This window comes from Salvelinus alpinus, chromosome 23 (assembly GCF_045679555.1).
Source record: "Salvelinus alpinus chromosome 23, SLU_Salpinus.1, whole genome shotgun sequence".
Taxonomy (NCBI): domain Eukaryota; kingdom Metazoa; phylum Chordata; class Actinopteri; order Salmoniformes; family Salmonidae; genus Salvelinus; species Salvelinus alpinus.
Genome location: NC_092108.1, coordinates 28294609 through 28311541, shown reverse-complemented (window position 1 = coordinate 28311541; position 16933 = coordinate 28294609). Strand labels below are relative to the sequence as shown.

The 16933-nt window shown below is 42.3% G+C and overlaps 1 protein-coding gene across 2 annotated transcripts in view; it reads left to right on the top strand.

The window, feature by feature from the left end:
* Nucleotides 1-15612, top strand: part of LOC139550725 (contactin-associated protein-like 2) — a 96554-nt gene extending 80942 nt beyond the window's left edge. For both annotated transcript variants that reach the window (XM_071361823.1, XM_071361822.1), the window contains 11 exons: nucleotides 1518-1674; nucleotides 1879-2006; nucleotides 2138-2308; nucleotides 4524-4742; nucleotides 5095-5331; nucleotides 5521-5751; nucleotides 6158-6291; nucleotides 7015-7108; nucleotides 9141-9371; nucleotides 12480-12554; nucleotides 12646-15612. In XM_071361823.1, coding sequence (XP_071217924.1) covers nucleotides 1518-1674; nucleotides 1879-2006; nucleotides 2138-2308; nucleotides 4524-4742; nucleotides 5095-5331; nucleotides 5521-5751; nucleotides 6158-6291; nucleotides 7015-7108; nucleotides 9141-9371; nucleotides 12480-12554; nucleotides 12646-12845 — 1877 coding nt within the window. In that variant the 3' untranslated portion in view covers nucleotides 12846-15612. The remainder of the gene's footprint in view (nucleotides 1-1517; nucleotides 1675-1878; nucleotides 2007-2137; nucleotides 2309-4523; nucleotides 4743-5094; nucleotides 5332-5520; nucleotides 5752-6157; nucleotides 6292-7014; nucleotides 7109-9140; nucleotides 9372-12479; nucleotides 12555-12645) is intronic.
* Nucleotides 15613-16933: the final 1321 nt, after the last annotated feature.

Genomic DNA, 16933 nt, shown 5'->3' with positions numbered 1-16933 from the left:
GTAGTCTTATTGTGTTGTCCCCAGTGGTGCCCATTCATCCAGTATTGAGGAATAGAAGCTTACTTTACCTCCCAGTATCACCGCTGCTGGTTTGTCTCTCTCCCCTTACACAGACGGGAGACACTTGGCCTCCAGGCCCTCAGCTTAGCCTGTTTCCCTTCTCATCACCATAAAGAACCTGAATTATTGATTACTCTATAACCAGGGAATACCCACAACCCCACAATGGTCCATACCGCTCCCCTCAATCTCTCTATCCACCCTCCTCTCTCCATCCACCCCCCTCTCTCTGTCTCTCTCCATCTCCCTCTCTTCACCCCCCCTGCCCTGCATGTGGACCAGTGTGGAACATGGGTACCTTGCAGGGGAACAGCCTGTGTAACAGCCTTTGTTCTCTCCCTAGAGCCTCACCGCCTCACTCTGTGTCCCCTTGGCTTTTACTGAAACATTTTAGCCGATTTCTGAGGCATGTGATGAACAGACCACCCCTGTGGCTAGAAACAGCAGTCCCATTGTCCTTCCACTATTATTTCCCCATTGATGCAAACGTTGCGTTAATATTTCACTGTCAGTGGCTTGATACCGGACCCCTTCAATAATGTACTACCAGCCAATTATTATTTTTCATAAAATTATTATTTGTCATTCACTGGAGGGCAAATTCAGCCAGGTGCTGCTGATAAGTAACAATGACAAGATGGAAAATGGCAAATGAAATTATATTTTCTTGTCTTTCCCAAATTACCGTCGTGTAAACATTGTTTTTTCCCACTGCTTATTGTTAAGCATGCCTGTTGTTTGACTACTTGAAATTCAAAAGCATAATTCACATTGTAAACAGCAATACACAAGAGTTGTTCAGAGATCCCACAGTAGTCCGTATGACTACACAAGCATGGTGGAGTTGTTGAACAAGAACAAATGCCCTGGGGAGTGTTTGTCTTGATAAATGATCTTGTTTGTCCATCTATACAAACAGACATTTCCACTTGATGTGATTCCTCACACCAGTTATTTTCCTGTTCCTTAGAGCAAGTCATTTTTGATTACCTGGAGTGCTGAATAACACTATCGGTCTGTGCTGCTGTTGGTGTGGGGGTGGAACAGGATGAATAGCTGATTAATAGACCACATAGCTTGTCTCAATCAATAAAAAAGTAAATTGTCAAATAGAGTGAAGGAAAATGGATCAGCTGGTTACACTTGTCTAAGGATCTAAACATAGGACTGCACATAACATAAGCAGTATATGACCTCTGACGTATTCATCAATATGCATCAATAGCCTCTTCATCTCAGTTTCAAGGCTATTTGCCATGCGAGTTTGACATCAACAAAGGTAGCATGTTATTGTCTGTGTACCAGTAGAGAAGAGTACATTTAAAAAACTGCTTATACTATCTATGGTCATTTGTTTACTGTAGATATACACAAATATTGTAGCATGATGCTTATGTATTGAGTATGTTGTTGTTTTGGTATGTTCTGTGCTGATTCATGTTGTTGTTATTTTGCAGAGGGATCTCCATTTACATGGTGGGTTGGCAGGGCCAATGAGAAGCATTTTTACTGGGGTGGTTCAGGCCCAGGGATCCAGAAGTGTGCCTGTGGAATCGAGAGGAACTGCACCGACCCCAAGTACTACTGCAACTGTGACGCTGATCAAACACGGTGGTGAGTGACTGAACAAGACCATAGATTCGATGTTACCGTATTAAAACGTAGTTTTATAATCTAGTTATCCTGAAATGTCATCCATGAAATTAATCAAGACGTAATACATTGTAGCACAAAGCAAATGTTACAATCTTACTGTTGTGCCTTTTGTAGTGAAAATATTCCTCTGTACCTCACATATTTGATTTATTTTTAATTTAGGAGAGAGGACGCTGGTCTTCTGGTGTATAAAGACCATTTGCCTGTGAGTCAGGTGGTGGTTGGTGACACTAATCGTGCTGGCTCTGAGGCTAAATTGACTGTGGGTCCACTGCGTTGTCAAGGAGATGGTGAGTTTGTTATAATTTCCACACCTATGGTAGTATTTTGGGCCATTATTCTCTGCTTTGTATGACTAGAATGCACAATCAGTGATGTGGATAGGCAACACACTGAGTGATTCATGTTTCCTGTTTCCCAGGTAACTACTGGAACGCAGCATCCTTCAACATGCCTGCATCCTACCTGCACTTCCCTACCTTCCAAGGAGAGACCAGTGCTGACATCTCTTTCTATTTCAAGACTTCCTCCTCTTATGGCGTCTTTCTGGAGAACCTTGGCAACGCTGACTTCATCCGCCTGGAACTAAAAGGTGAGTATACCACTACTCAGTAACAGGTCGATATACACTACCTGCAGACTTATATTATGGATGTGTGTCTGTGCAGTTCCATATCAAAGCTCTGGGTCCACATCTGCAAAAAAGTATCCCATTACAATATATAATGTATAGATGCAGTATAAATTCAGTGGTTTTGGACAGTGTTGGTAAGGCTTATTCACAGTAGATATCGACTTTGACTTTCCACTATGACTTTCCACTATATAAAAAGGATCTTGTCTGTCTTGTGGCCACAAAACAAGAATCTCGTGTTCCTACTAAAAACAAACCCCCAGCCACTAAGCAATTGTCACCTGCCATGTTCCCTGTGAGCTACCATTCAGTTCTTAGTACAGCTCCTCAGTCAACTCTTGGGGACTGTAACAAGATGGTAAATTGAATTTTGGGGGACAAGTGTGTGTGTACTGTAGAGTCTCAGTCTGAGAACATTGTGAAGGTGAAACCTCCCAAGGTACCTCTAGGGCTCTCCATAAAGGCTGCCATCCATCTCATCGATCGCAGTCCATACTTCTCTCAGTTTATATTCAACTTCAGTGCTTTAGAAATCTCCACTTAGAAATGGCTGGAAGTCAGTATTAACTTAAAGTTCACCAGCACAGTGGGAACCCTGTTTGGAAATGGTATTGTTAGATGAAATTGGTTTCCAGTGACATTTAAGCATGATTTGTGAGCTAGTGGGAGAGCAGTTTCCTTCCGCTGGGAAAGATCAATGGTCAGAAATATCTTTGAGCTCCTTCCGTCGCCTCAGAACCCATTGTTATTGTTTCTGACCCTTTTTCTCTGGCAGGTTTGAAGCTTTACTGACGCCATCTTTTGGTGCAATGCGTTGACAATATTTGAGCAGTATTATTAGTGATTCAGTTGCTCTGAAGAAACACGGTCTCTTCTTTGGAGACAGAGACAGACAATATTCTGTAAAAAAAACATTTCATATTTAATATTTTCCCCCCATTTTAATATTCACAAGGTATAGTATTAGTCTGCCAAGGGAAATGGATTTACTAAGCCTCTGGTGAGCTTTTGTATTTTAAACAGTTTTAAACACTTGAGTACTGGTACACATTAGAATTTCTCTTTAGAGCTTGGCACTGGCAGTTGTTTTAATGAGACTTGGCTCCACTCCAAAATTTCTCTGAGCTTCAGAATGTTATCTGCCAGTCCTGCAGGCCAAGCATCTGCTCTGAACAGGTGGATCTATGATTGACAAGGCTCCCCCATGTCATCTCCACAGCTTCAGTACATGCTCTGAATGGAGAACAAATGCAGTCAGACAGCTCCCTTTATTATAGATCTATTGAGTCGGTTGGGAAATAAAATCAAATAATGATTCTCCCAATGTGGTCCAGGGTGAGACCCCTGGTAAGTGGAAAAGAGCTCAATCACAATCGCTGTGAAATCTCATTACTCGATGGCAGCCTGGAGTCTGTGATTTATGTGGATTAAGCAATCGGACAGGGTGTTGGGTGATTAGACTAGTTGTCAGTATGTAACGTACGTCTCTGTAGAATTGGACCCAACAGGGGGTATGATGATACCTGTCAACAGGGTTTCAATAAAGTAAATGATGATAGAGGGGGGAAATGAGAGAACTGTGTCGTTGTGAAAGGGAGAGCTATCTCTCACTGCTCCCTGAAGTATTTGTCTGCGTTACGCATTTTTAAGTGTTAGCTGATAGGTACTTGTCAAATACACATCTAGAAAGTGATCAGTTTTTCAGAGCTGTGAATTATACATAGTGTCATTTCATTTTTATTTTGAAGTCATCATGATTTCAACAAGAATATTTCAAATCATCATGATTTCAACAAGGATATTTCAAATCATCATGATTTCAACAGCAAAGGAAATTATATAACAGTTTCCTTCGCATTCATGGGAAAAGTCAACACTGTATGTAAGCAAACTTTCCATTTCGGTAAAAATGCTTGTTAGCTTTTCAACCACTCCGAAACAGACCAAGGTCTTTCAAATCTCCTGTATAGCACAGGCCTAATCCTTGTTTCAAAAACTACCTCCTTGACACATTTCCACCTCTTAATTCAGTTGTTTCTTACTTACTTATCCTCTTTGTGCCCACCTGCTCATAAGGCAGAAACAAGACCTCTCCACTTCTGACGATCCAAAGCCTGTTTGGCAGCACCCAAAACCTTATCTAACTCCTTGCCCTTTCTCCCCTCCTGCCCAGCTGCCACGGTTGTGTCCTTCTCTTTTGATGTGGGCAACGGTCTGGTGGAGCTGAGTGTGAGGTCGTCCACTCCTCTTAATGATGACCAGTGGCACAGGGTGGTGGCTGAGCGCAATGTGAAGGAAGCTGTGCTGCAGCTGGATGGGCACTACAAGGAGGTTCGCCCTGCACCCCCACAGGGTCACACCCGCCTGGAGCTATACAGCCAGCTCTACGTGGGTAAGATATCCTACCTACCTGCCTCCCACCACATAGCGTAATGATGATCCGGGTTTATATGTCTATGTGGGTTAGACTACTGCTGCTCAGCTCATGGTGTTATGACCCGACTTATACAGGCTGCACTGTTGGATACAGGCCCACGCAGTATTCACATTGCACACAACAACAATGTCAAAAGGTATAAGGATGTCAATTCAACAACTTCAACAACTAAAAAAAAACTTGAGTTTAGGATGAGTTTACCTGTTTGTTTGTTTTTTGTTTTTTTACCAGAAGTGTACTTTGTAACATAAGTTGTTGTAAACCAAAATACCTAATACAACTTCTTGTCATAAACGTTATCATTCAGGTGCATCAGGTGGCCAGAGGGGGTTCCTAGGATGTATCCGTGCCCTGAAGATGAACGGTGTGACCCTTGACCTGGAAGAGAGGGCGAAGGTCACCCCAGGGGTTAAGCCTGGCTGCTCTGGCCACTGCACCAGCTATGGGCAGCACTGCAGAAACGGTGGCAAGTGCATGGAGAAATACAACGGTTACTCATGCGACTGCACCTTGACTGCCTATGATGGGCCCTTCTGCACTGAAGGTAAAATACAGTCATGTGAGAGAATAGTAACTCTGAATATGTCCGGGTATTTTTTTTTTCAACTTTACACTGTGGTTCAACTATAACTTTACACGGTGCTTTAGGGAGGCTAATATCGATTCGCTTGTCAATCTCTCAAACTTATGCTGATGTTTTGTTTTGCTGCCAAATGTCTCCTGTGTGTATCAGATGTGGGCAGCTACTTTGAGAGTGGAACACTCGTTCGTTACGACTTCCTTCCCGAGAGGGGCCTTCCAGCCATCAGGGATGTGAAGAGCCTGTCTCCCGTGCTACCCACAGAGGGCAACCTGACCCAGGAGGAGCTGGTGTTCAGCTTCAGCACCTCCAACGCCCCCAGCATCCTGGTCTACATCAGCTCCAGGACCCAGGACTACCTGGCTGTGGTGCTCAGACACAATGGTGAGAGAGAAACTGCTCAAAGGGTTTGAAATGCTTGAAAGAACAAGAGAGCAACCCTGGCCGTCCGTTTATAGGGTTTGAAACGCTTGGAGGGTGAAGTTAATGGCTCGGTCAGCAAAGAACCACAGAATGTACTGTAAATTAGCTCAATAGCTAATTATATAGTGCAACACACAGGTTGGGCATGGTCCCAGGCACATACATATTTCACTGAAAAAGCAGAAAGAGAGAGTGATAGTCAATTTAGTATTTGGCAATGTAAAGCGTCATTTAAAATACAATTTCCACTTGAGTTTGATACTCTTACCATGTTACTAAGCCTATCAGAATATGGACTGACAACCATATGAATTACGATGGTGATGGAACATTAGGACTGACTGTCCATTCCATCTGCCTCTGTCAGGAACACTTCAGATCCGCTACAGCCTGGGAGGCCTGAGGGAGCCGTTCACCATCGACCTGGACCAGCGCAACATGGCCAACGGGCAGCCTCACCACATCAACATCTCCAGGCAGGAGAAGAACATACGGCTGCAGGTAATAATAATGAGAACAGTAATGTGGTTTTATGTCTCTATATAGCACTTTTCAGCTGCAGGTCCAGTATGACCCTAGTCATAAAGGGTGATCTAACACACAGTGGGATTTGCTGAAGTCATGAAATTCAAAAAAATATGTTTTATTTCCTTTCAGACTACGTTAGGCCGCAGGTAAAAATCATACCAATGATGTAGCTTTATTTAAAGAACAATTTTCATCAAGCAGTTGAAAGGTTGGACTTTAATGTTCTACTTGTCCCAGGGAGGGCACTGCTCTCAGTGGGAGATTTGCTGACGTCATGAAATACAACAAAATACAACCTTTCCCTGTCCTCTGACTACATTAGGCTGATTGATAGCTACATAGATAAAGCACTTCATTAAGGAGTTGAAAGGTAGGACTCTAGTGCTCTCAGGAGGGGAGGACACCACTCTGTGAGAGTGTGCTGTCCTCTCAGACTGCATTAGGCTGTTGACACACCTGACCCACCTTGTCTGTGGAGATGGTTTTTAGTGCATTGTGCTATTAGCACAGTTTTTTTCTTTGTGTATCTTATTTGGCCAATGAATGATACTGTACACTGGCATCAGCTCGGATTTTCAGAAAGATACTCTAAAGTCTACCACTAGGGGGCAGTAATAACAATACAGTACAGCTGAACTGGGTTTATAACTGACTGTAATACATCATGATTCATGACCATATGGTATTATTTTCCAGTTGGATCATTACCCCCCAGTCAGCTACACTCTGCCTGATGACTCTGACACTCAGTTCAACCTGGTCAAGACCATATTCCTGGGGAAAGTCTTTGGTAAGTGCAGATATAATCCATGTATTACTGGAGTGCAAATATAATAAATGCCATCAGAGGTATGTGTACAGATCTCTTAGAATTCGCCCCCTAAGTCATTTTAGGAGTTTGGTTCTGTGTGTTCTGATAAAAAACAGAACCATAATGTGTGTTGCCCATCCGTGGCTAAAAAGTGATGAGTTCTGGTTTAGTCCAGGTGTATTAATATATGTAATGAGGGTATCAATATAGATGGTAAAGGTGATGTTGCCTTGACAGAAAATCATGTGTTGATACGAAGACATGTACATGTATTTAGTGGCCATATTGTCTAGGTCTTAATCTGACTGATGTAGTACACCTCCCCACACCACTCAGAAAAAAGCAGGATAAAACGCCTGTATCATAGGACCATCAGGAACCACACCACTGCAGCACACAACACAACAGTATTCTGTAACCAGACGAGGGATGGAATAGGAACTCGAATAATGTGATGTGGCGTGGTGGGAGGGAGCAGTACTGTGTCAGCAGGAGTCAGACACCAGTACACTGGTCCTGTTCTGAGAACAGTAGAGTGCCCCATTCTGCCTGGCTGGTAAAGCCTTACGACTCCCCAGAGTGCTTTGCTGCTGCACTCTGTGAATATATTAACAACAGACCCACCGATCTCTGACATCATCCTCAGGGAGGGAGCACAGAGGCCCGATCCTGATCCCCCATCTTGCACTCCTATACGCACATCCAGGTTTTCTCTGAGCCACGCAGTGAATGTATTAGCTCACTGATCCATGACATCATATTTTCTCCAATGTTTTCTCTGGTCTGGCTGTGGGGAAGGTAGGGAAAGGAGGTGGACTGAATCACTCGGGGTGCATTCATATTCAGAGCTCGTTGGCTAACCAAGGCTGCAGGCACGTAGACACCCTGACAGGTACATAGACAGGCTGACAGACAGGTATACACACAGGAAAATAGACAGAGAGATTGATAGATGTATTGGCAGGAAGACAAATAGACTACTAGCTGGCAGCGAGGCAGATGCAGAGGTAAATGGACCTGGTGACTGACTGACAGACAGACAGAGTGACGGACAGAGGGACGGACAGAGGGACGGACAGAGTGATGGACATGATCATAGACAGGTGTACAGCTGCCAGTGGTAGCTCTGGATAGAGGGTCTGCAAGGTGGAGGCAGAGCAAGCATCACTACATTCAGGGAGGACAACAGGGCAAACAGGTACTACTCTTCTGTATTTGACTAACTTGAGGTGGCATAGTGTTTTGGATTACAACATAACTGTAACTACACTAAATACATAGGTATTGGAGAAACTTATTGTAAACCTTGACCTTGTGATTTGTTGTTGCAAGATTTGTTTTAGATTGGCATTTCCTATACAGGATATACTGTAGGGTAGGCCTATGTTGCTTTTAACAAACCTTGCCACTGTAGTTTTATCATTGGTTTAAGATGGTGAATTTTCTTCCTGTAGATATTGGGATGTGTTCTCAAAAGTAAAGATCAATGCATGGCTAATGTTCCAAACAGGGTGTGTTTTGTATTTTTTTTTACCCGGGGGCATATGACACATCCTTCTTACATGGAACTTACTCTTCTTTAGCCGCCTTTGGAGAATATTGTATTGAGGTAGAATTGGATACTTTGTTTTCCCTGGTCTATTGGGAGTATATATCTGCAGTAGGAGCTTGTACAGTAGCTGCCTATCTGTAATGTAGGGGGAGACTAGGGATTGGGAATACAGGATCACCAACCAGAGGCTAGATTCCAGTGAACATAAATCAAACTGGGGAGGCTTACAGTATTGCAGTGTGCTGAGTAGTAGTGCATCGTGGTGGTAGACCAGTATTAAGTGGTCAGATAGCATCAGTCAGCAGCTCCACACAAGCAGAAGATGATAAAACTCTACTGTGCACTGATACACTCAAGGTCTATACATTTCACATAGGTTGACAGGGATACCATAAGGAAGAACTATCTAATCCAGAACTGCTGTTATGTTTTAAATGATTTTGTCTTGGTTTTGATCAGAAACTGGCCAGATTGACCCAGTCATCATAGAGAAGTACAACACTCCAGGGTTTGTGGGCTGTCTGTCCAGAGTTCATTTCAACAATATCGCCCCTCTGAAGGCAGCACTGAGGTCTGGCATCGTCGCCCCGGTGACCACCCAGGGCATTCTAGTGGAGTCAAACTGTGGAGCGTCTCCTGTCACGATCTCACCAATGGCTGCTGCCAACGATCCCTGGCACATGGACTCAGGTACAGTAAATCATTGTGTATCTATCTCCTTTGATTGTCCAGCCAATGGAACCATTTATTCATACAGTGTCATGGGATTTGATTATATTCTTGTGGTTTTACATCTTGTTCCATCATCTTGAATACTGCATTTTTACGGTAAGCACTGTAAGGCCTTTACATTATGTATAGTAGATGAATTGTCAGTGGTCAACTGGCAGCACCAGCGGTCCACTCAGTTCTCCAAAGAGATCTGATATTTCATTATAACTTCAAGCCATTATATTTAATGGTGGTATTTTTCTTCTTCTCCAGCTATTGTACCATTTAAACCCATGTGCTGTTTAGCTCCTGCGGATAGCTCTACAGGGTGGTTATTACTGGGTCAGTGTATTGATCCTGGGTGAGCTTTTCCAGATACATGAGATATATTGCTGGGAAACACAAGATCTATCTCCTGCCTGCTCTGAGAATGGTCTGCTCTGTACTAGGGTATGAAACTCCATCTCTCAGGGACTCTCAGTGACTATGCTGTATGTTTAACCTATGGAGGCATATGTGTGGTTTCAATAGGTCAGATAAATCATTTTAGTGATACTGCTTTGGTAAGGATTAATATTAACAAGTTCAGTTGTCCTACAGCTAGGCCTAATGGAAGTAGTGGGTTGATCTTTTCAGTTATTGATTTTTACACCACTGATAGTAAAAGACTAATAGAATTTTAGATGAAAAATATGAGAATAAGAGGGAGAATCCTTTTATCATTTGATCTTAGCCTTGCATAGTGCTCCAAAGGTGACCAATCAGCCTTTGTAAGCTCCCTGTGAGAGGCATCTGTGATCCCTGCCCCACTGTGTGTGTGTACATGTGTGTATGTGAAAATAACAAAAAACAAAGTATTTCGTGAACCAGTACTTGCACTAGATTTTTCCCCTACTAGCTCTGATTTTACTGATAGCTACTTTATTGAAGAAAAGTGTACTTACTATGACTGAGATATGTGGTTGTCCCACCTAGCTATCTTAAGATGAATGCACTAATTGTAAATCACTGGGAAGATATTTTTGATGTACCGATTCCATGGACAAGGTGTATGAGTTGATATATAAAACAACGCAAGATTCAAGACTTCATGCTTTTCAGCTAAAATTATTGCACAGAATTCTTGCCACCAACAGAATTTTGAATATTTGGGGCATACAATCATCGCAGCCCTGCAAATTTTGTTGTGAAGATATAGAATCAAGACAATTTGTTTTGGTATTGCACTTAGGTAGCCTGTTTCTGTTCTCAGGTTCAGGAATGGCTGAAAATTCATAGCATTGATCTAAAATTTACCTTGAAATAGCATTGTTGAGAGATCTGGAGAGACCTGGTCAACTCGTTCAACTCGCACTCTGGATTCTATTCGATTAGATAGATTCAAATTGTATGTTAAACATCACAGCATAGTTGAAAGAAATATGGTGCGTAGAAATCCGAAGAGGGTGGCCAGCAGAGATAGGTGGGATGAGCTGAGGGTTGGGATGTGGAACTGGAACTGGAGACAAGTGGAAGTGGAGTCGCTGGGTGGGGGATAGAATGGCGGTCAAGGATAAAAGTTAAAAGTCAAAACAAAACAAAAAGTAAGTTTGAATGACACTGACAGGCATTGTTACAGCTAATGCCTGTTTGCCTGAGGTGTTTGTACACATGCATATACAGACATACACTCATTCAAACGCACACACGTGCACATTCACAAACACACATGTAAATAGTGCCATACATATTGTTGGCCTTGCTGTTATGATTTTTGTTGTCCTTGATGTCTTGTTTTTTGCATTGTTGTTTTCTGTTTTCCTTTGTCTTTCTCTTCTCTTTTGTTCATTTTGTTGGTTGTTGATGCATTGGGTGATGGGGGGGCCGGTGTCTTGGGGGAAAGGAAATATTTTATGATTTGTTTTCTCGGGGGGGGCACAACTGTGGCGGGGCGGAGGTCTCTTGGGAAACTGTGTGTGTGTGGGGGGGGGGATCTTGGAGGGCTGGTGGCCTGGCAGTTGGGAGCTTAGTCCGGGGGCTGATAGTTCTCTGGTTCAGGTCCCCATTTTTGACCTTGTGGGAGATCTGACGTGCCCTTGAGCAGGACGTTGACCCTGGTTAATTCTGTGGGTCTCTCTGGATGGGAGTCTGTTAGATGACTAATGTAATGTAAATTTGAGCGGCTTCACTGCAAGTAGATTATATGTTTTAATATTCAATAATAATAAGAAATACAAATTTTAAACTAAGTCGCTCTGGATAAGAGCATCTGCTAAATGACTAAAATGTGTGTGTGTTTTGGGGGGGGGGGGGGTTCTGCAGGATCCACTCAAATGGACTAGTGCCCACAGATGTCAGCTGAAAAGAGTAGACTGCCCCTTTTGACTCTGAACCCACACCTACTTCCCCCATAGACTCACATACTGTGCATATACTGCATGCTATACACACAGAGTATACCAAACATTAGGAACACCTTCCTAATATTTCGTTGCGCACCCCCCCCCTCCCCTTAGAACAGCTTCAATTCATCGGGGCATGGACTCTACAAGGTGTCCAAAGCATTCCAAAGGGATGTTGACTCCAATGCTTCCCACAGTTGTATCAAGTTGGCTGGATGTCCTTTGGGTGGTGGACCATTCTTCATACACACGGGAAACTATCGAGTGTGATAAACCCAGCAGCGTTGCAGTTCTTGACACAAACCTACCATACCCCGTTCAAAGGCACTTATGTTTTTTGTCTTGCTCATTCACCTTCTGAATGGCACACAATTCATGTCTCAATTCTCTCAAGGCTTAAAATCCTTCTTTAACCTGTCTCCTCCACTTCATCTACACTGATTGAAGTGGATTTAACAAGTGACATCAATAAGGGATCCTAGCTTTCAACTGGATTCACCTGGTCAGTCTGTCATGGAAATGTTTTGTATGCTCAGTGTACATCTCCTGTCCTGTTCTTTTAATAGATGTCAAAGTGTGCCAGTTTACAATTGACATTCTGTTTCTGTAAAACATATGACAGCATTGACATTTTTTTTGCATTGTTGGATTATTTTGGGGTGGAGATATTTTGTAGCTGAGATTTTGTTTTTGTTTACTTTTTCAGCTGGTGCTGTATTCCCATTCAATGAGGAAAGAGTTAGCCGGGATGGAGTTGATCAGAACTCTGCAGTTATCGGAGGTGAGTTGGCGCAGTAACCAACTCGCCTACTATACAGGGTTGTTGGTGTTTTTAAAGGTCATGTTCCTCATAATGTCCGTTGTACTTGCAGGTATCATTGCTGTGGTCATCTTCACCATCCTCTGCACCCTGGTGTTCCTGATTCGCCATATGTTCCGTCACAAGGGCTCCTACCACACCAACGAGGCCAAAGGGGCAGAGTCTGCGGACTGTGCCGATGCAGCCATCATTGTCAATGACCCCGCCTTCACAGAAACCATCGATGAGAGCAAGAAGGAGTGGTTCATCTAATCGGACATTCACATTTTGGTACTGGGCAGAGGTGTGCCCATTGCTCTTCGCTGTGTGAAGGCAAGGCTTTCTTTGATGAGGGATGAATGATGTGTCATTGTGGACTAGGGAGATGTTCCCATGGACAAGATGTGTGCTTTGGCAGGCTTGTCTATAATGTACTTACATTGAGTGAGGAGTTTTGTCAACATGATATCAATCATTCACATGGAGCCATTATTTCAATGACTGCATCCACTGAACTGAGAATGGGGGAGAATAAATGATATTACTTTTGCATTACAGTTGATATGTCTTAATGATTTGAGCTTTGATTGTAGAGATGTTTGCCTGCATTTAGTGGGTCAAGCACAAACTGTATACTTATATTTCCTTCGCTGCCAAATGAGACCAAATGAGTTGCTTAGAGACAAGAATATCCCTACAGTTAAAAAAACACAAAACTAAATGTCACAGACATTGACATTTGATTGTATTGTGATGTGTTAATTTGATTGCACTGCAGTCCTTTTTGTGTGTATAATACAATGGCATGCTTCAAGATTATGGCATCCCTTCATTGCACCATTCCACACAGTAGCACTTGTATTTTCTCACAAATGTGTATATTGTCTCGCCAATTCTTTTTTTTGTACCAAATTATTCAGCGTGCTTTATCTGTTTTGCCCAGTCTTGCTACATGATGGTTCCTTCTGGAAAGATTGTAATCTGGTATGAGATGACAGGTTCACATTTGGGGACATTGTGACATTTGTGACTTTTGAAAGGGAATTGCTATGATATTGTTATGAAAAGGTTTATAGCACAAACAAGCATATCAGTTATAGAAATGACAATATCTGGCTTAACCCAACGTGCCTTCAGGGTTCAGCCACTTAGCCTTCTGTTTTGGACTATTTCATTATGGGCCCACTGACTGTCCCTTGAATATCTAACAATATAAATACTAAGCCCAATAGGGACGTATTTATGATCGTTACTATTTGCTAAAAGGAAAATTAAAGAACATGGCTTAAGTTCAGCTGTCTCCATGGACAGTGATACACTACAGTCGTGGCCAAAAGTTTTGAGAATGACACATTCATTTTCAAAGTTTGCTGCTTCAGTGTCTTTAGATATTTTTGTCAGATGGAATACTGAAGTATAATTACAAGCATTTCATAAGTGTCAAAGACTTTTATTGACAATTACATGAAGTTGATGCAAAGAGTTAATATTTGCAGTGTTGACCCTTCTTTTTCAAGACCTCTGCAATCTGCCCTGGCATGCTGTCAATTAACTTCTGGGCCACATCCTGACTGATGGCAGCCCATTCTTGCATAATCAATGCTTGGAGTTTGTCAGAATTTGTGGGGTTTTCTTTGTCCACCCGCCTCTTGAGGATTGACCAAAAGTTCTCAATGGGATTAAGGTCTGGGGAGTTCCCTGGCCATGGACCCAAAATATTTATGTTTTGTTCCCCGAGCCACTTAGTTATCACTTTTGCCTTATGGCAAGGTGCTCCATCATGCTGGAAAAGACATTGTTAATCACCAAACTGTTCCTGGATGGTTGGGAGAAGTTGCTCTCGGAGGATGTGTTGGTACCATTCTTTATTCATGGCTGTGTTCTTAGGCAAAATTGTGAGTGAGCCCACACCCTTGGCTGAGAAGCAACCCTACACATGAATGGTCTCAGGATGCTTTACTGTTGGCATGACACAGGACTGATGGTAGCGCTCACCTTGTCTTCTCCGGACAAGCTTTTTTCCGGATGCCCCAAACAATCGTAAAGGGGATTCAGAGAAAATGACTTTACCCCAGTCCTCAGCAGTCCAATCCCTATACCTTTTGCAGAATATCAGTCTGTCCCTGATGTTTTTCCTGGAGAGAAGTGGCTTCTTTGCTGCCCTTCTTGACACCAGGCCATCCTCCAAAAGTCTTCTCCTCACTGTGCGTGCAGATGCACTCACACCTGCCTGCTGTCATTCCTGAGCAAGCTCTGTGCTGGTGGTGCCCCGATCCCGCAGCTGACTCAACTTTAGGAGACGGTCCTGGCGCTTGCTGGACTTTCTTGGGCGCCCTGAAGCCGCCTTCACGACAATTGAACCGCTCTCCTTGAAGTTTTTGATGATCCGATAAATGGTTGATTTAGGTGCAATCTTACAGGCAGCAATATCTTTGCTTGTGAAGCCCTTTTTGTGCAAAGCAATGACGGCACGTTTTTCCTTGCAGGTAACCATGACTGGCAGAGGAAGAACAATGATTCCAAACACCACCCTCCTTTTGAAGCTTCCAGTCTGTTATTCGAACTCAATCAGCATCACAAAGTGATCTCCAGCCTTGTCCTCGTCAACACTCCCGTGTTAACGAGAGAATCACTGACATGTCAGCTGATCTTTTTGTGGCAGGGCTGAAATGCAGTGGAAATGTTTTTTGGGATTCAGTTAATTTGCATGGCAAAGAGGGACTTTGCAATTAATTGCAATTCATCTGATCACTCTTCATAACATTCTAGAGTATATGCAAATTGCCATCATACAAACTGAGGCAGCAGACTGTGAAAATTAATATTTGTGTCATTTTTACTTTTGGCCACGACTGTATACACGCTCTTAATTAATGCCTGAACCTGTATGGCTTTGTTGGCATCATGTGGTACTATGTAATATTTGACTGTATATGATTGTTAGAGTACAGTGAGGTTGTATGTTTAATGTCTACTAATTTTATTTGCTTATTTTCAGAATGCCCCACAATATTAAACGGTTCTCTCTTACAAGTGCCAACAAGACTCAAGTATGGTTTCTTGTCAGCCTTTCCCACATTAAGATGCTCTTTTTCACATCATGTGGTTTGGGTATTTATGTGATTAATTCAGAGTGGCATAACACAGACAACACAGTGTGTGCGGAAGACAAGAACTGGGGGATTAGAGAAACTAAGGGGTGTGTAGACAGCATGAGAGAGAGTAATGAAAACCTTTGCAATGAACATTAAATTATTAGCGGTTACTGCTGAAGGCTGTAACAGCATTCTGCAAACTGAAGGCATCCCTCCTTACATATAATGCCAGCGTTCCACATGCCCACAGCAATTTGGTAATTGCTTCATTGTTTGTTGTTGATATTTTGTCATGTAGGCTATTATGAATCAACACAAAACCCTCTGCATCTCGCAAGGCTCCAGTTTGGTTTATTGTTGTAAAGGGGAGCAAAACTTTGATTGTGCTTCAGATAGTTTTGCTCATTTGAATTTGGGTATCACATACTGTATGTAGTAATAGTCAAGTTGCAACTATCACAATAAAGCTCACTATTTTATAAGCTAAAATGATCAGAGGACATAATTTTACTGTAGAGCAACACTATGACAAAGCATGAGCTCACGTCAGACTAATACTTCAATATTATAGCATAGAGGATATCATAGAACAATATAGCATACTGATATAATGGAGAATACACTTTTTAATTATGTTGCATTACCCGTAGCATATGTGTAGCTGATAACCACTTGTCAAATGAACGATTGGCATTAGATTTCAAATGTCATTGTTTGATAAATGTTTTACTTTCATTAGCAGCATGATATGTAAACTAAAAACAGTACCACATTGCAGTACAATATATTTTACATTAATTATTTGGAAATATTTTGTATGTTTCTATCTGAGGGATGATGTGCAAAAGCCTTTTTATAATATATTTTAATTTATTTCATTACAATTAAATGGCAGTTATTTTTACTACATTGTGTGAAAAACAAAAATTGTTAAAATTTGAGATCATGTCCCCCAAAATGCATTTAATTTGTTATTTATGTTCAGTATTGTATGTTAAGCCTGAGATTGCATACATAATGTGATTTTGTCTTAATATAAATCATTAAACAAGCCTTGCCATACAAAGAGTGTGGTTGCTTTATCATCAGATGTCTCCCCATCAGAACCTTACCCCCCCTGACATTTATGGTAGACACTAGCCTGGTCCGTCAAACTATGCTGGACCTAGCCTTTTGGGGGCCCTTAGTGAGATTTGGTTGGGAGGGCCCCCACCTCGCAATAAAAGATTTTAGTGGCCCCTCTCTTGACAGTGGAGAAAAACATGC